Source organism: Rhincodon typus, chromosome 27, assembly GCF_021869965.1.
Source record: "Rhincodon typus isolate 14 chromosome 27, sRhiTyp1.1, whole genome shotgun sequence".
Taxonomy (NCBI): domain Eukaryota; kingdom Metazoa; phylum Chordata; class Chondrichthyes; order Orectolobiformes; family Rhincodontidae; genus Rhincodon; species Rhincodon typus.
Genome location: NC_063358.1, coordinates 4,930,787 through 4,950,828, shown reverse-complemented (window position 1 = coordinate 4,950,828; position 20,042 = coordinate 4,930,787). Strand labels below are relative to the sequence as shown.

The 20,042-nt window shown below is 41.2% G+C and overlaps 1 protein-coding gene across 1 annotated transcript in view; it reads left to right on the top strand.

Annotated features, from left to right (window-relative positions):
* The first annotated feature begins 262 nt into the window (after positions 1 to 262).
* LOC109921049 (forkhead box protein O3-like) overlaps positions 263 to 20,042 on the top strand; it is a 185,780-nt gene continuing 166,000 nt past the window's right edge. Inside the window, exon 1 of the mRNA XM_048613238.1 lies at positions 263 to 990. Within this exon, the coding sequence (XP_048469195.1) occupies positions 565 to 990 (426 nt within the window). The 5' untranslated portion in view covers positions 263 to 564. The remainder of the gene's footprint in view (positions 991 to 20,042) is intronic.

Genomic DNA, 20,042 nt, shown 5'->3' with positions numbered 1-20,042 from the left:
GTGAAGACAGGTGAACTCTCAGAGACACACACACACACACACACACAAACAAACAAACAAACAAACACGCAGGGTGAACTCTGGAGGTTGCTGACGCATGTGACGTCAGAGGAGGGATTCCCCTCCAGGACCAGCCCCCTCCGTGTTAATATATGCAAGTCCCCGCCCCAGGTGGCGGGATAGACCAATGGGAGCGAGTGGGCGGGGCCAGGCTTGGCTACATTGACGGGATGGCAGGTCGGTGGGAGCGGGCGGCCAATGAGGCGGCGCCTGGCCGCTCTGTATCCATTTCAGGGGGAAGCACATGGGAAGCGGCAGCGGCAGCGACGGCGGCTCCTGCAAGTGTCAGAGCCGCAGAGAGAGTGAGAGCAGCGGCAGGACTGCACCGTGTCCCATCCAGCCAGCCGCGCATTGCTCCCGGCCATTCTCCATCCCCTTCCTTCTCTCCCTGTCTCCTGGCTCTGTGAGATCCACACACTGACATCTCTCCGCGATCCTTTTCATTCGCCTTCTTCTTGTTGTGGCTTTGGCAAGGGAGGATAGAGAGAGACGCACACAGAGGACATGGAAGAAGCAGTAGCGGCACCTCGTGTGGACATCGACCCGGATTTCGAGCCGCACAGCCGGCCCCGATCGTGTACCTGGCCGCTCCCTCGGCCCGAGTTCCCCGGAGCCGAAGGCAAAGCGGAGGAGAGCGGCGTGAATCAGGAGCCGGTCGCCGCCGGCGAGCAGGGCAACGGGGGCAAGGGAGAAGCGAAGGCTGCCCCCGGCATCCCTTCTCCCCTCCGGCTGAGTGAGTGCGGGCAGCACCGCAAGAAATCTTCGCGCAGAAACGCATGGGGCAACCTGTCATACGCGGATCTGATCACCAAAGCGATCGAGAGCTCGCCTGAGAAGAGGCTGACACTGTCACAGATTTATGACTGGATGGTTCGCCACGTCCCTTACTTCAAAGATAAAGGCGACAGCAACAGCTCCGCGGGCTGGAAGGTAATGGCTCATTCTCGAGGTGCTATTTGCAGGTGTAACAATTGCCTGTTGCATTGTATTTTAAGAAAGCAAAACCAAAGGTTTAAATATGACAGGACCTTAACTGCATCCTGTGACATGTAGACGAGGTGCGAATTAATCTGAAGTACATTTCTTGATTTGTTTTTGGTTGATCAGTGAACCGAAATAGGCGGTTAAAAGTTTCGGTGTCTTTTTTTCATTATATCATCACTCCCCCACCCCTTGTCCATTGGGTATAAATGCTGCCAGAGCTCCAGATCAGGGTCAGTGCCAGATTGCACAGAAGGCAGCTTGTTGAACCGTTCGTTGTTCATGTGCTGAAACCTTGTGGCTGTTTTCACCCCCTTTGTTTTAAATGTAAAGACAGAAATTGCAAGTTAACTGCCTGGAGATAAACCCAGTGTTTCTGCAGAGCTGCTAATTCCAAATCCAATTGCACATTCTGTTGCTGTTAGTAACACGGAATGGAACCGGAGGGAGAGCCAGTTTGAATATACAGCCAGTTTACTACTGAGAAGCTGGTGTTACTGATCCGAAATCCAGGAGAGGTTTTGAACTGGGGATGGATTTTCTCAAGAAAGCTTTTTTTCCATTGAAGTGAAGATTTAGTTTGGTAGACTTTCTGTAGAATTTCAAAGCGAGACCCGCACTAATTCCAGAAATTGTGGATACACTGTGATCCTTAGTCAAACATGAAGGAAGTCGGGTGATAAAAGTTCGATCAGCAGGTTAGAGTTAACCCATTGCCTTAGTTGCTGACGAATTCTATTCAGGGAAATGTGCTTGGAATGATTGAAGGACAGTTGGTAAATTGTGTTAGTGATTGGTTTCTCGGGATGGTGGAGAGATCTTTAAGGTTGTGGGAGGTAACGCCAGGACCCTAATAATGCTTGATAAATAAAGTGTGCTCCAGAGACTATTGTCCGGGTCCAGTAACGTACAGGTTTGCAATGAGCTTCCTTCGGCAACGGTAAGATGAAATATTGGGTGACTAACTGTATAAATTGTTTCAAGTTAAACGTCACCAAAATGTGGCAAAATTATACCTGGGCAATCTAAACTGCAATCAGTTTTACATTGTGTATGTATGTTTGCCATGGTGTGTTCCTTATACCCATGCCGTTTATAATTTGATCATTTAATTAAGCTGACTTGATCATCTTAAACTCGAGAAAGTGTATTTCACCACACATTTGTACATTACTAGAAATGGGAGAATGACAGGGTCAGAGAGTAGAGTTTGGAGGAGGTTTTTGCAGGTCATGAGAGGGCTCCAGACATTCTCAATGCGACGGAATTATAGTGCATTAACAATTTGCAAATACACTATAATTCTGTCGCATTGAGAATGTCTGGAGCCCTCATGACCTGCAAAAACCTCCTCCAACTCTACCCTCTGACCCTGTCATTCTCCCATTTCTAGTAATGCACAAATGTGTGATGAAATGGACTTTCTCATGTTTAAGAAGTGATACAGATGCAGGTTACTGATTTGAAATAGGCTGGCCTTCCAAGGTGGACGCATCGGTACAGTTAAAAAGAGTGAATTATGCAAGAAGGTCCAATGATTCTGTGTAAATCTAAATACTTTACCCAGAACTCATTGTAACAATTGGAGAGGTGAACGTGAGGAATTGAGATTCAACTGTTGAAAATAATTGTTCTCAAGATCATTTGGGCAGATGTTGCTGTAACTAAGATGTATTTGCATGTACGGATTCTGAGTTCAAAGAACTGATTATGCTGAAAATGGCATACATGAAATTGTCATTGGCCTAGCCATCTTTTGGGGGGAATCTCCCCAAACAGTCCATGTTTCATATCTGAAGTATCGATGTGTGAGACACAATTTCTCAGAGCTAAAGAAACGTTCTCTCAATCAAAGAAGTGCTGGGACAGAGAATTGTGTTGAGTCAGTACATTAGCAGGGTTCATAATTAGCCCATAAGCTTGGTTCATGATTAGCATATTACTTGAAAAATGATTAATAGGAAAACACATCTTTATCACTGTGTTAATTGTAATGTCTATTTTCTTGAACATGATTTGACACCGAAAACCCAATCTATGCTAAGGGAATGGGAAAATAGGAATACCTGCCGTGCACACAGAATGATGAACTTCGGTCAGCTCCATCTCTCAGTGATAAATGGATAACACAGATCTGTGCATGTCTGCATGTACTTTGTATGAGTAATTGGTGATAAGATTGCATTTTGTTGGAAGAAAATTCACAGTCAGTTTGTGCAAAAACAGAAAGGATTCACCGGGTCAGAGCTGAGAAATGGATGTTTCAGTGTATTGTATTTTGTATCCAGGAAACAATATGATTTGAACTATATTTGCATTACTTCAGCATAGCTGTGGGGAAGTCTGAACTGGTAGAGAGGTGGTTATGCCAGTGAGAATTTGGATCTATTCTTAATATAATTAAACCACCAAGAGAAATAATTGAACTTCACTGCCTGTAGAACTGAGTTTCCATCCACACAGAGAAAGCTGGGGCACTGGGGGCTCATTATGTTATCCTCAACTCCTTTACATTGTCTGAATAAGTGAATAATTCAACTCAGCACCCTGGTGATGCCATTAGGACTGACTTCATTTGAACCAAAAAGTTTCAAAAAAAGACACCAACATAATTTTAAAAATTAAGCAGGTATTCAAATTGACCACAATTATTTAAAATGATTTGAATAGTATTCTGATAGTGGACATTCCTCTTTAGGTCTTCCTTGAATAGACCTTAATCTGCACATTATTTAAAAACCAGTACCATGTCTTGGCTACAAGAACTCCTGGCCAAATAGGTCTACTTTAAGTACATAAGGATTAAATACTTTAAAGATAGTTTTTCCACAAAGAGCCTGAACTGTTGCTCACAGATTTTAGCACTATGAATTTGAAAATGTTGCAAAATTTGATTTTTTTAAAATTTCCAAAAATGGAAGTGTTTGGAGTTCAGTTTAAAATGATGACTAAATGTTCCCTTTAAAACCTAATTAGGATTGAAATTTACAAGCTTTGTTGAATAAAGAAATTCAGATAATGTGAAAGAACACATACTGGTGTCCTCTGTATGACCACTGGTCTGTGTAACCTGATGGTCCCTAATGAGATTGGAACGTTATTTCAGCAATGTCTTGGCTGGCATTTCATTGTAAGGGACTGAATTACAATCTTACTGCTGCAAATGAGCACTGGTGGGGGTGGATCAGTATCATTTGAGGAACAGAGTACTTAGTATTAATGTGTTTGCTGAGGTCTGTGCTTTGATTTCAGATCATTAGAGAAATCAGTGATCTGTTTGTTACTGCATTTCTAAAACTCAGTGTCTCCAAAGAAATCTTTTCTATAACCAAGAACACTAATTATGTGACAAACTGAACATTACGATGAAATCTATGTTCATCATTTATTTGCAGCTCTTTTCACTCTCTCCCTATCTCTCTCTCTGTTTTTCTCTCTCTCTCTCTCTCTCTCACACACACACATGACATAGGTTCAATTCTCACCCTGGTAACTGGTGTAAATTTAATTCAATAAATAACTGGAAAATAAAGCCAATGTCAGCAATAGTGACCATGAAACAATTGTCAATACTTATACAAACGCATCTGGTTCACTAATGTCCTTTTAGGGAACAAAATACACCATCCTTACTGAATCCAGATCCAAAGCAATGTGGTTGACTCATAACAGCTGGCAAGCTGTTCAATTCAAGGGCACTTCGGGATGTGCAATAAATGCTGGCTTTGCCAATGATGCCAACTTCCCACAGATGGATTAAAAAAAACAATTCTCCTGTAATTAAAGTGTGTATGTAACTGATGCCCTCCAAGCAGTAGGTTTCAAGATTGACTTCTAGTCTATGGTGATTTATTTGATCTTACTCTTTGGAGTATGGAATGCAGGAATAGGCCTCAATGATAGATTACTTTCCACTTTCCAGACAATCAGCAAGGATTCTCAAACAGGAGGATTCCAGAGATACCTGCTGGAAACTGCACATATCCTGGCATTAGGGGGCTAATCTGTGAAGACAGGTTGAGTACATCGGGTCTGTATTCTTTAGACTTTTGAAGAACGAGAGGCTGTCTCATTGAAACGCATGGGATCTTGAAGGGGCTTGACATGGTCAACTCTGAATGCTCTTTTTGCAGGCACTGTCTCATGATAAGAGGACGATCATTTTGGACAGGGGTGAGGAGAAGTTACTTCACTCAAAGCATCGTGAATCTTTGGAATTGTGTCTGCAGAAGGGTTGTGGATGCTTCTTTGGTGAACATATTTAAGGCGGGGATGGACAAGTTTCTGGTCTCTCGGGGAATCCAGGGATATGGGGAGTGCGTGGGAAAGGGGAGTTGATGTCCTTGGTTAGTCAGCCATGACCATATTGACTAGTGGAGCAGGTTCGTTGGGCTAAATCCTGGCTCCTATTTCTTGTTTGTGCTTTTATGTACATTAACATCAAGCAAGGACAAGATTGGATGGCTGTGATACTATGGCTGTCACCATATCCGCTCACACAGGGAGCTACTGTATTTGAAGAGTAGCAGAAGCTGCCAAACTATATCCAGACTCCAAACCTTTAGGTGACCAATGTTTGTTCTGTTAAGTGCTTTCCATCAGAAGAAGAAAGCTATGCATTTTTAAACAACAAGATCATTTTCGACTCTTTCAAGGTGATCTGTGCATCTAAGTCTCTCGAGAATCTGAGTGCTTGTCATTTTCAGAGCACACTTGTTTAACGGTGATTGATATTTGATCCAATCCCATACAATTCAAATGTGGGTAATGGGAAATGTTCCAAACTGCAGGTTAGGATGGGAGTATACCTGCAGCAAATTGTACTGTGACATGGTTTACTGATTTAGTTTTACAAGTTTCAGAAATTTATTGGGAGAAAGGTGTTTTTCCAGATTGACTGAAGTACAAAGGATTATGTTATAAAGCATTTTGAATGATATCTAGTGGGGCGTAATATTGTTTCATTGGCTCTCTGAAATGGCTTTATAACAATTTCATGAATAATTTAACCTAAACAAATTAAATCTTGAGAACTATTGTATTTTTAATGAGCTGCAGCTATTCCCTTCATGTTGTTTGAGGTGCCTGATTCTTGCTCTGAGCCATGCTGTGCAGCTGTGTAAGCGAGTCTAAGCTTCTCCACTTGTAGGGAAACATTTGCAATGAAGCATTCAAGTACAATACTGTCAATGGTACAATTTCCAAACCCATGACCTCTACCAACTAGAAGGACAAGGGTGGCAGCTGCTTGGGAACACCGCCTGCAAGTTTTCCTGCAAGCCACTCACCATGCTGACTTGGAAATATGTTGCTGTTCCTTCGCTGTCATTGTGTCAAAGTATTGCTCCCTCCTCAAGCAGCACTGTGGGTATCCTGACACTAGATTGAGCACAGTCTTTCAAGAAGGTGCCTCACTATAACCCTCTCAATAAATCAAGGCCTTTTAAACGACACTTACACCCTGTGAAGGAATGATAATAAGGAAACAAAGACTAAGGATGAAGGAAACACCCACTGTGACTAACTCTGTGTTTCTAGCAATGTGTATTTTAGTTTTTGTAAGGAAAGAGATGGCTTCCAGTGAAGAGGTGGATGACCACCAGAACATAAAATGTGGAGATACTCTCTATCTTATGCAGCAGATTCCAGGCTACATTTCCTTTGTCCTGTGATTGGGTCAGTAGGGCATAGCAACTACTGGACATTTGAATGAGGGAGGAATGTGTATCCATTTCAAAAGTCAGACAGGCTCCAAATTGGAAATGTATTCCTCTAGGCTTGATATTCATATGTCTGCATGACCCCGTGGAGTATGAGGGAAATTTCGTGCAAGAGGAAATTGTGCCACTTCTGTTTGGGATTCTTAAAATTGCTAATAGTGCCTCTGTGCATAATATACATGGTATAGCCTCAGGATATCAGTAGGCTCACAGTTCACTCCAGAGACTTGAGCACAGTACCATGGCTGAGATTTTGGCGGGTCACTGAGAGACAGCTGAATTGTCATGATTGCTCAGTGACCTATTAAATCCACCGACACTTTCAGGTGGATTTCAAGGACAACGATAATGGGGGTGTCCTGATCAATTGGTGTCCATCAACTGAGACCATGAGAAAGAATCTCTGGCCATGTATCTCTTTACCGTTTGTGGGATCTTGCTGTGAATAGCCTGTGGTCATGAAAAGCACTCTGTAAATCAAAGTTTTTGTCTTTCTCAGCAGCAATATTGTCAACAAACAAAGGCAATGCGTGGAAACCCCAGTTCAACTGTCTTTTTTGGACCAATTTATTTTGAAAAAAAGGCTATATTGTAACTGTTCGTTTCTCAGAGTGTACTTTGAAACATTTTCTCTTTGATTACCCTGGACCGTAGGTCTTGGGAACAGAAGTAGGCCATTCAGTGTTTGAGCCTGCAACACTCTTTATTCACACAATGCCTGATCTCATTGTGGGGTCTTGGTTCCAACTTTCAGCCAGTTTCCCCATAACCCTTCTCTTCCTTTGTAACAATCTGTCGATTTTCTTTAAAAAAAGTGACCCAATAAAGAATCCCGTACCCCATTAGCTTTTCACAGATGATGATTCTTCACTTTGTGAGTTCAGAATGTGAACCAAGGAATTCCACCGGAGGGACATTGCCCATCACATCACCGTGCCCCTAATCAATGTTTACACCATGCACTTTCCAGCTGAGCTGGTCATTGTACAGTGTTTAATCTTGTTCAACTAGTGATTGTATGTCACAACACCTGACTTACAAAGTTCGGGTAGTTGAGGCAGTCCTGAACAAGCATATGGACCATGTGAAAGCTGCAAATTCACAAATGGTGTGGGAACAAAACTTGCCCAACCCTCAACTGTCTTTCCGATTGTTCCAGAATCTGTGGGCTCTCCCTCCCCAAGTGTTGACCCTTTGCTGCCTAAAGAGGAGAATGGAATTCTTCCGGTATGCTCCGGGCACAAGAGACGAGCTACTGTGTGTTACATGCCTCCTGTATCGGAGCTAAAATGCCCCAGGAGAAGCTTAAAAAAAACCCCCGATGTCCTCTGACGTGGAGAGGGTGGGATGTAGTGATTGTAACAAGGTCAGCCAAGTGGACCTCATAGAATATGGATTGCCTGATTAGGGCTGTTAAACTGGTCCAAACAGGGAATCCTGGCTGACAGATATAAACAGAAATGTCAGAGGTTCTGCTCACTCTGAGAACTGGCTCTGAAGGAGCTGGATCAGTGTCAAGCACTCTCCTTGTGTAAATAGTGGATGACTTGGTGATGGGATACTGGCCTCTGTGGAGTCATTTCACAGTGAGTGCTATCAGGCCTTTGAATGGAAATGGATAAAGGTATGGATAGATGAGAATACATGTCTGAATTGTACTCCATGAATTCGCTCTGAATGTTATATCAGCTGGAAATGGAGGTTACAAAATCATCTTGTCTTCCGGATCATAGGTTTTCACTGACAAGTCTTTGCTGTTCAAATAGCAATTTAAAGACTACTAACCGCATCTATCATAGTACAACAGCCCTTGATCAGACAGCCTGTTTCCTGTCATGTCTTTTACTATAACTTTATAATACACAGTTGCACCTTTTACCTGAACATGCCGTATCTAAGGCTATCTTTCCCATTGAATTGGATGCTGCATTATGTCTATACCTTTAATAATTAGTTCAAGATTGCTTGGGTGCAATCATTTGATCAGTAATAATTAAATAACACTCTAACTAACAAGTAGTTAGTGGTGACTTTTAATTGATTTTCCACTTGCAACAGTAATTGCGAAGTGAATGAACACAAATGGAGACACTGGTTCAACTGTAATGTGAGATTATGCACATTTAATGTCAATTCTCAACAGACCTACAAATGTTATACAGTATGAAGTGCCAAAGACTTGGATGTGCAAACAGAATCTTGAAATTTGACTGCGTGTAGCTGACATAAAATCAGATACCTTGTATGGTGTCACCAATCTCTGGTAATGTATAGTGAAGGAAATGCTTTCCCACGTGGGAGTGCAACAAAGGTTCACCAGACTGATTCCTAGCATGAGGATATTGACTTATGAGGCAAGACTGAATGTGCTAAGCCTACATTTATATAAGGTGAGCTAGTGGTTTAGTGGTAACGCCACTAGGCTGGGAACCCAGAACCCCAGGTTAATTTTCTGGGGCTATAGCCCATGGTAAAATTGGAATTCAATTAACATCTGAAATAAAATAAAAGCCTAATTGTGACAATGTCATCACTCTTGCTGTGGTAGAAAATCCATCTTGTCCATTAATATCCTTTAGGGAATGAAATCTGCCATCCTTACCTGGTCTGGCCCATATCTGTTTCCAAACCCACAGCAATTTGGTTGTCTCCTAACTGCTCTCTAAGCAACTTAGAATGGGCAATAAATGCTGTCCTAGCCAGGATGTCCATATCCCAGTTAAAAATCCGGCATATTAGTAAAATGAGAGATAAACAAATTGAAATCTATACAATTCTTAAGGTATTTGGGGAAGGAGGTCCTGAGAGAATTTTCTCTGTTAGCTGGGAGGTTTAGAACATGGATCACAGACTCCAAATAAACAGTTGACCATTTTGGATTGCGAGGAGCAGAAACACCTTCATTGGAAGGGCTTGGAATCTTTGGAAGTCTCTCTCTTATAGAACTCAGCTTGCTCAAACATTTGAACATACTTTTAGACAGAGGTCAAATGATAGTTAGGCCTCAAGGGAATTAAGGGAGCTGTGGATAACACAGGAAAGTGGAATTAAGGCAAAAAATCTGCAATGATCTTATTGAACAGCGAAGAAAGCTCAAATGGCTGATTGGCCAACTCCAGCTTCTGTTTCTTATGGTTCTTGATTATGTATAATTAACAATTGGCTGTAATGGCTGGCAGGCACACGGCATCCACCTATTCTTCTGTATCAGCCTAAATTAGGACCAAAAGATTCTGTTGTCCTATCCTACACCAAATTAATTTGGGCAGTACTGCTTAGCTTTTTGATGTGTAATTTTTTGTATAATCTCCCTGAGCAATGTCAAGGTAAAACTGCCATAGTCCCAGACAACTGCTTTTCTCATTAGAGATAGACGAATGGCGGTGAGTTTAACCTGAGGGTCACCATGCCTCAGCAGACAGGAGAGGTTGAGGAGACAGGACCTTCATGGTAACCTCAACCGGTGCAAGAATTGAGCCCACACTGTTAGGATCACTCTGCATCGCAAAAATCAGTCTCCCAATCGACTGAGATAACTTAGCCCCAGTTTCCTGCTCAATCTGAACAATATTGCAGGATGCTCGATGCCCATAACAACTGCTATCCATTGGAGTATTCTGGTTCCGATTGTTGCTATTGGCTTTAATTACAGAGCTTAGGGATTTCAAATGGTAACTGCAAGCAACCAGAAGGGATAAGAAGGCGGAGCCACTAGTAGCTGTGAATAATCAACACTGACCGGGGATGAGAGTGACTGGCATCATCGAGGATGAACTAGACAGAGAGAAGGGTTCAGAGCTCTCCGCTGTTGAACACCTCCATCTCTGTTACATTTGTATGGCTTCCTCCTAAAGAAGTGAAGCATACTGCAATTTGTCCTGCACCCTTTCTGTCACTAATTGGACTGCAAAAGAAATATTCTTTCAGAAGGGCAGATAGAAATTTAATGTGACCTTTGGCTGGGGAAACAGCAACAAAATGAATTAAAGTGACAGCAAGAACTGTGCTAAAATCCTGTGTCACAACGTAAAAATGAAATGATACATACCATAAAACTAATTTCAGAGCTGCAGTTTTGTCTTTGTTCAAATGGCTGTAAGCTGCCTAAGTCTCATTTTGAGTGATTCATGATGTCCTGCATCAGATAATGCCTTGTAATCACTCTCAGTTATCCATTATTCTCCATTTAAACTCTGTTGACAGATACAGCGAAAGCCAGTCTCAATACATGCAGGTTGCTTGTGGTAAATTATGCATTTAGGTCACTGGCCTCAAAGACAACAGCTGTGACCAGTTAACAAATTGATTTTTACACTTTGTTTTGCCTTCTTTATCTTGATCAGTATCCAATTTAATGTCTGTATAAAATCATAGAAAATTTCAGCACAGGAGGCAGCCATTCTACCCATCTTGTCTGTACTGACTCTTTGGGAGCTCCCTAATTCATCCCGTGGGCCACCTCCTTCTCCATAGTCTGACAAATTTTTCTCCAATTCCATTTCAGGTATTTATCCAATATCCCTATTTAAGTTACTGTCTACTGTTTTACACTGCCGTTTCAGGCAACATGTTCCAGCTCATCATAACTCACTGCATAAATCTATTTCTCATTTTGCATCTGAGTTTTTTGCTAATTAGCATAAATCTGTGTACCTCAGTGACTGCTCTTTCTGCTAGTGGAAACGCTTCCTCTCTGCCTGTTCCATCAAAACTGATAATGACTTTGAAGACCTCTATCAAATTTCCTTGGAATCCTCTCTTCCATAAGGTGCTCTGAATCTCTACACCTTGAGATTCCATCTCTGGTACCAATCTGGTAAACACCAATCCCCTGCCACCACACACATCCTCTCTGAGGCCTTGACATCTTTCCTAAAGTGTGACACCCAGAATTGGACTTAAGTCTTTATCTAGGCCTGACTAGTGTTTTACGAAGTGTTCTATTGTAATGTCCTTGTTTTTTTTAATAAATCCATGCCTCTATAAAGCCTGCATTGCTTTTCAAATGCCTTCTCCACTTGTATATTTGTACAGTTAAGTCCAGGTCTTTTTGATTCTGCAACCGTTTAACATTTTGGCGTTCAATTTAAGTTGCTTCCCCTTAGTCTTCCGATGAAAATGAATCACTTTGCATTTCATTGCATTAAATTTCATTCTTCATGTGTCTGTCCATTTCACAAGTTTACGTTCTCCTAAAGTCTGTACCCTTCATTTTTTAAAAACTATATTTCTAAGTTTCATGTCATCTACAGATTTTGAAACCATTTCCTGGATACCCACATCCAGGTCATTAAAATGTATGAAAATGTCAATGATCCCAGTGCCTGGGAAACACAACAGCAGACTTCACTCTAGTCAGATAAAAATTCACCGTTATTCACTGCTTTCCCTGTCTGTCAATTTTGTATACACACTGCCATTCCCCTTTAATCCCATTGGCTTCAGTCTTGCTATCCAGCCTATTTTGTGATGCTTAATCAATCACCTTTTGAAAGTTCATATGTCCAACATTCGCTGCATTACCCTGTCCATTTATATGTCATTCAAAATTTCCCCAACACTGATGGAAGGCTGCTGATCTGCAGTTCCCTCTCTTCTCTTTTGAACAGCGTTGTATTATTACATTCAGGCAGTCCTCTGGCACCATCTCAATATCAAAGTAAGAAGATTGGAAGATTGTGGCCAGAACTTGCAAACTTTGCAGCCTTACTTCCCTCAGTAACTGAGGATTCATCCCACCTGAACAAGATAACTTTTCCACATTGAGAATTGCTGGCATGTTTAAGTACCTCTTCTTCATTTATTTTTATTTCATCCAATTTCTTTATCATCACCCCTGTAATGGTCCCATTGTCAGTATCCTATTTCTTTGGTGAAGACTAATATAAAGAGCTCATTTTGCATCTTAGCTTTGCCCTGGAACTCTATCCTTTTTTCTGTTTCCCTTCCCTTTCTTTTAAAGAACATTGCAAAATATTTCTGTTCTTTGCCTCTTCTTCTGTCCTTTGTTCAGTTCTCCTCTATATGTTTTAGACTGTATTTGGCTCTCTACTGAACTATGGACCTGGCATTTACCATAAACCTCCTTTTTTTTGTATTTAATTTCTCCCGCTTATTTTAGTCATTTAGGGAACTGTAGTTTTGGATATCTTTGCTCCTTCTGGGACTGTCTGTGCTGTAGTTGAATACTTTCATCTTCCCATTTCTTGTTTACTGTTTTACCTGCTAACCTTTGATTCCAATTCACTAGTAGATCCCTTTCGTATTCAACACTCCTATTGAACATTTTAATGCTTTGATTGTTCCTTTGCCTTTTTCAATACCTGAACCTAATGATGTCATGGTCACTGGTTCCCAATTGCTCTCCTACTTAAACATGCTCCATTTGCCTCACAAAATTCTCTCAAAAATAGATCCAGCCATGCTTTCATCCACATTGGACCAAAAACATTGACTTAAACATAGCTCTTATACACATTTCAGGAATTCCTCCTCTGATTTGTACGACCTTTACTTTGATTTTCCTGGCCAAACAGTATTACTTGACTGTTTGTAATGATGGTTACCATTACAAACAGAACTACATCTGCAGGATTATTTAAACGGTAGCTATTTGCTTAAGATATCTATTCACTCAGTCCACAAGATATTTAAAATCCATTGAATGCATCACAGGTAAAAATTGTTCATACTCTGATCCACATTCTAAATCTCTAAATATTTTCTTGATGAAATTCATTAAAAATTATGACTGCAGAATTTATTTGTGTTTTCGTCATCACAAGTCTATGCACCATTTTGACTAGTTTGACTTAGGTCTGATGAAATTACCCTAAATGCATAAATGTATTTGCAAAGCTGATTGTAAATCTCATTATCTTTTCACTTTTATCTGAAGAATTTGCTGTTCTTTGGAGAAGTTAATCTTGAATGAAGCAAAATAAGATGACAATCTTGAAAGGAGGCAGATAAACTTAGAAATGTGCTTGACTACAAAATGATTAAATCAAAAACTGAATGCCCTTTGCATAATGCTATCAAAGTGGAACGAGAAGATGTTGCATTCCACTAACTCATCATGATGGCCTGATGAAACATTGAAGCATAGAAAATAGAAACAGGAGCAGGCCATTCAGCCCTTCAAGCCTGCTCCATCATTCAATATGATCATAGTTTGTCATCCTACTCAGTACCCTATTCCCTTATGGGGAGGTGATGGCCTAGTGATATTATTGCTATACTTTTAATCCAGAAACTCGGATAGTGTTCTGGGGACCCGAGTTTGAATCCTGCCATGGCGTATGGTGGAATTTGAATTCCATAAAGTATCCAGAATTAAGAGTCTAATGATGACCATGAAACCATTGTCGATTGTTGGAAAACCCATTTGGTTCACTAATGTCCTTTTGTGAAGGAAATCTGCTGCTCTTACCCAGTCAGGCCTACATGTGACTCCAGACCCAGAGCAACATGGTTGACTCTTAGCTGCCCTCTGGGCAATTAGAGATGGGCAATAAATACTGGCCTAGCCACAGATGCTCACATCCATGAATAAACAAAAAAAAACTTTCTCCCCATACCCTTTGATCTCTTTAGCCCAAAGAATGATTCCAATTCTTCTTGACCATTCAATGTTTTGACCTTGATCATTTCTGTGGCAGAGAATTCCATGGGCTGAACACTCTGGAAAGAAATTTCTCCTCATCTCAGTCCTAAATGGCTCATCTCATATCCTTAGACTGTGACCCCTGGTTCTAGACTCCCTGGTCATCGGAAAAGTCCTTCCTGCATTTACCATATCCTATTAGAATTTGTATAGGCTTCTATGAGATCCCCCCCTTGATATTCTGAACTCCAGTGAATGTAGTCCTAGCTAATCTTTATGGGTCAGACCTGCCACCTCGGGAATCAGACTGGTGAACCTTCATTACATTCCCTTCACAACCAGGATGTCCTTACTCAGATAAGGAAACCAGAACAAGGTGAATTTGATGGGAATAAAGGCTTGATCTTGGATCTAGCCCTCTTTCAACAGGTGATTGTATTTTAGAGGGACAGTGGTTGTGGTACTGGTGCTGGACTGGTGATTGAGAGGCCCAGGTTAATGCTGCGGTGGCATGGGTTCAAATCCCATCATGGCAGTTTGTGCATTTTGAGTTAATTAAAACCTGGAGTATAGATATATATTAAAGATTGTCTCAATAATGGTGCAGAAAAAAACTACCATTAATTGATGTAAAACCTATCTGGCTCATGAGTGCCCTTTAGGGAGCAAAATCTGCCATTCTTGCCCTGTCAGGCCTATGTAATCCCAGACTCACACCCCTCTAAATTAGATTAGCAAGACTTCTGGGTCAAAGGGTAATTGGAACCAGGTGATGAATGCTGGCCTTGCCAGTGACACCCACATCCCATAGCAGAATAAAGGGAAAAGAAATTCCTTGGGGTTTAGAAGAATGAGATGTGGTTTGATTGGAATCCTGTTAAGTAGATTCATGTGGAGAGTCATGTTTTCTAGATAGAGAGTGTAGATCTAAGGGTCATAGTATCTGGATAAGGGCACTGAGATGAGGAGAAATTTCTTCTCTCGGAGGCTGTGCATCTTTGGAATTCTCTATCTCAAAGAGCACTGAATGATAACCATTCAGTATGTTCAGACTGAGGCTGATAGGTCTTTGGATTGCAAGGCAATTGAAGCATAACAAATAAGGGCAGAAAATTCAAGTGGATGTAAAAGGATAACCTTGATCTTATGGAATGTCGGAGCAGGCTTGATGGATCATAATACTTGAGAAATATTTAGATTTGCACTTGCAATGCCAAGGCATACAAGGCAATGGGCCAAATGCTAGAAAATGGGGTTAGAATATTTAGATGGTTGTTTTTGACATGAGGGGGCCAAAGGGCCTCTTTCAGTGCTGTAGATCTTTATGACTCTATACAGCCTACTTGTACTCCTATATTTCATAATTTGAAAATGGACAGTCTGCGTGTATGTGTATGACATTAGACTGTGCCAACAAGCTATTTTATCAGACAGGTGAATTGCAGCTGAACTAGACCCTGCCAACACCCAATAACTGCTCACACGTTTATCATGGAGTAGTGACCAAGAGTGGTCAATTGACCCTTCCTTAATGCAAGGGGAGTGAGGCCAGTTGTAGTGCCCCAATTACTTTTTTGTCTGAGTTATGCTAGCTCAGCATAGACTGGGAATTGAGTGCCAGAACTGCATGATCTGTGAGGTTCATAAAATAAAGTTGCTCATCCATCATGGACCACAGCCAGGATTTGTTGAACACTGAGAACTATGAGAAAGGTGATTCTTGAACACTGTGCATTGTACATTTTGTAAAGGGAGGCTTCATAATACCTTTTATTGTGAATAGTCATCTACAGTGTAGATCAGCATTTGCAGAATGATGTGGCAATCCCATTTAAATTGGGCATCACATTTCTAACCAGAGTTCTCTAAGTACATTCTAAAGCAGGAGGCTAACAGCCAAATAAACTGAATCCAACTGTGGTTTTGGCAGGTGATCACATTCTCCCACCCAAAATGCAAATAAAAGCACTTAAATGTAGGCAATGTACTGTACGACTCCTAAATGCAACATAAGTGGCTATAACCACCACTGTACAGTCATTCTCCTCTCCAAATACCTTAATTAAAGGGACAATTCTATTCAAATCTGAATTCTGCAGAAACTGCTTATTTTAATGACTGTATCTAATAAAAGATGACAGCCACATTGCTATTGTGACTTCATGGTAAACTTGCTCATAGTTTATTGTAGAATGTCGATCATTGTGGGTAATTTTAAGCTGATTTTCTGTGTGGGAAAGCAGGCAGGCATAGGTTGGATACTGCTTTTAAACCTTGCCTCATTTACCTTAATGAAGTATTAAATTGATGAGGGTGTAAAATAGTGGATTATCTTAAATGACCCCTAAAGAGCCAGTTTGTATTAAAAATGCTAATCTGTTGATGTCTTAAGCAGCATCCTGTGCGTGCTACCTTATTGGCTGTTTTCAATTTTCACATTAAAGAGGTGGGGTCAAAAATCCAATTACTTGGTTTTGATCTAAACTGCAGTGGCAGGGGTTTGGATTTCCTCTTTGTCAACTAAAGATACTGTAGGGTAGAACTCACTTTCCATTGTATAGGAGTTAGTAAATCTTATTTTGTTCAACTGTTCATATTTTCTCTACTCCCTGTCCACAGAGACATGCCTTATCTTTGTAGTGACACCATAACCACTTTTGACATTATGGAAACTGACTCACCAGATTAACTCTTTGCTTTCCTTTGTAGCATTTTTAAACGTAAAGCAATTCAAACCAGTTTTTTTTGTGTTTTCTCTTCCTCTTGCATGAGTTGCAGCGGCCATCTGTTTAATTCTATTTCTGACTGAGATGTCTCTAACACATTCACTTGTGAATTATAAAGTGTTACTCATATGTTTAGTACAACTGGCAAACCCCTGCACATTCAGTGACTTTCAGTGCTTTGAACCTATTCCTAGAAATATATAAACAGAGAAAATAGGAGCAGGAGTAGGTCATTTGACCCCCTTAAGCCTACTTTCACCTTTCAGTATGATCATGGCTGATCATTGAGCTCAATGTCCTAATCCTGTCCTCCTCCCATATGTTTTTTTCCGTTTAGCCACAAGAGTTTTTTTCAAAATCCTTCTTGAAAACACATAATGTTTTTGCCTCAGCCACTTTCTGTAGTAGTGAATTCCACAGATCACCACTCTCCGGGTGAAGAAATTTTCCCTCATCTCAATCCTTATCAATTTACCTCTTATCCTTAAACTATGTCTCCTGGTTCTGCCCATCCTAGTCATTAGGAACATCCTTCCTACATCTAACCTGTCTAGTCTTGTTGGAATTTCATAGGTTTCTATGCGGTCCCCCTCATTCTTTTAAATTCCAGTGAATACAATGCTAACAATACAATCTCTGATCATCCCAGGAATCAATCTAGTGAATCTTTGCTGTGCTCCTGCTATAGCAAGAACAACCTTCCTCAGATAGGGAGACCAAAACTGCACACAATATTCCAGGTGTGAGCTTACCAATGCCCTTTTCAATACCAATACCAATTTCAGCAAGGCATCCCTGTTCCTGTACTCGAATCCCCTCGCTATGAAGGCCAACATACAGTTTGCCTTCTTTACTGCCTGCTGCACCTCCTCTCTCTTCACTGTCTATTTCCTCCCTCCTCAGTGTGAACTCTGTCTTCTCCATGAGTCCTCCCTTTTCACAGTGTACTTCTTCCAGCAGCACACCCCTCACTGTGTGTACTTTGCCCTCTCTTCACCATTGCATCCTGGCTTCAGATTGTGTGTATTTCCCTTTTTAAATCGCAATGGATTTCCCATCCCACCTTCTTCCTTGCTATGCACTGTGTAGTCAGCCCCTCCCCTCATTGTAAATCCCTTTTTCTCCCTATAAATGAAGTATCTTTTCTCTACACAGCAGAAGCTATGGAGTGTATTGTATATGGGATGAGTGTTGAATTATTTTTTCAGGTGACGGACGCAAACTGGGAATTCACTTGTGCTCCTTTGTATCAGACCAGATTGATGCTGAGTTTGGAGATACATGTTTGCAATGTGTATCCCTGTAAATAACACCTTTATGAAGTTTGTAAACATTCACTCCAGCTTCAATTCTATTTTTCGTTGCTTGGCTTTCTGCAATAGAACATATGGTGTCAGATGAAATATTAAAAACACTAATCTGTTAAATGCTCGTCTAACAAATGTACCTGATTGTGGTCTTTAAAATGTCACAAAATTAAATTCACAACATTTCCTGAAGCAGTTGCATTAATGAGTTGTAGAACGGTTCTTCTTATCATAAAATGTTCAGTCACCAAATGAAAAATCATCCAATAAATAATCCAGCTTCTCCACACATCTCTAAAATTAGAGCACAAATCCTGTGTTAAGCCATGTAAATCTTTATCAGGCATATGACCGCAATATGTACTATTTAAAAGTGACAGTGCAGCAACTCACTGAGACTGCTTCGACAGCACAGTTCAAGTCACAAAATAACCTGAGTTGGAAAATTAGTACTTTTCCTTCACTGTCGCTAGCTTAAAATCCTGGAGGCGTGACCTCCCAGAAGTTTACAAAATCCTGAGGGACATGGATAGAGTGAATAGTCAAGGTCTTTTCCCCAGTGTGGGGGGGTCCAAAACTAGACGGCAAAGGTTTAATGTGAGAGGGAAAAAATTTAAAAGGGACCCAAGGGGTAACTTTTTCATGCAGAGAGTGGTGCATGCACAGAATGAGCTGCCAGAGGAAGTGTTGGAGGCTGGTACAATTGCAACATTTAAAAGCCATCTGGATGGGTACATGAATAAGTTTAGAGGGATATGGGCCAAATGCTGGCAAATGGGACTAGGTTGCTTTAGGATATCTGCTTGGCATGGACGAATTGGACCGAAGGGTCTGTTTTCATGTTGTGCATTTCTATGACTCACTCCCTAATAGTGCTGTAGGTGTATCTCCAAGACATGGACTGCAGAGGTTTCAAAAGGATTCTCATTGTGACCCTCTCAAGCAACAATCCCACTCATTTTTTTTTTTTTGGCAATGCAAATCTCAGAGGCCTGTGCATTTTCTGATCATAGAATGCCTAAAGTGTGGAAGCAGATCATTCAGCCCATCTAATCCACACCAACCCTCCAAAGAGCATCCCATCAAGACCAAACTCTCTCCCCGCATTTCCCATGGGTAATGCACCTAAATTGCAAATCCTTGGACACTACGGGCAATTTAGCATGGCCAATCCACCTAACCTGCACATCTTTGAACTGTGGGCGGAAACCAGAGCACCCGGAGGAAACCCACATAGACACAGAGAGAATGTGCAAACTCCACACAGACAGTCGCCCGAAGCTGGAATCGAACCCGGGTCCCTGCGCAGTGAGGCAGTAGTGCTAACCACTGAGCCACTGTGCCACCCTGAGGCAGTGGTGTCCCACATAGACAAAGCAATGGTTCACCACGTCGATCAGTGAACATGGAACTTTGCCGCAAAACTTAGTGGAATCGTTGCTCCCAAGGAATGGCCAATGAATGATGTCCTTACAGCAACAAACACATCCCAGGACAAATTAAAACAAATTATAGAACGTGCTTGTTTGAGGTATGAGGGATGGTGAGAAGGGAATGACAAGCACTGGCCCCAAGTTCTCACTTTCTCACTTATCCACTATTGCTTAAGCCCTGCACCAAAAATTAAAACAAACAAAAACAG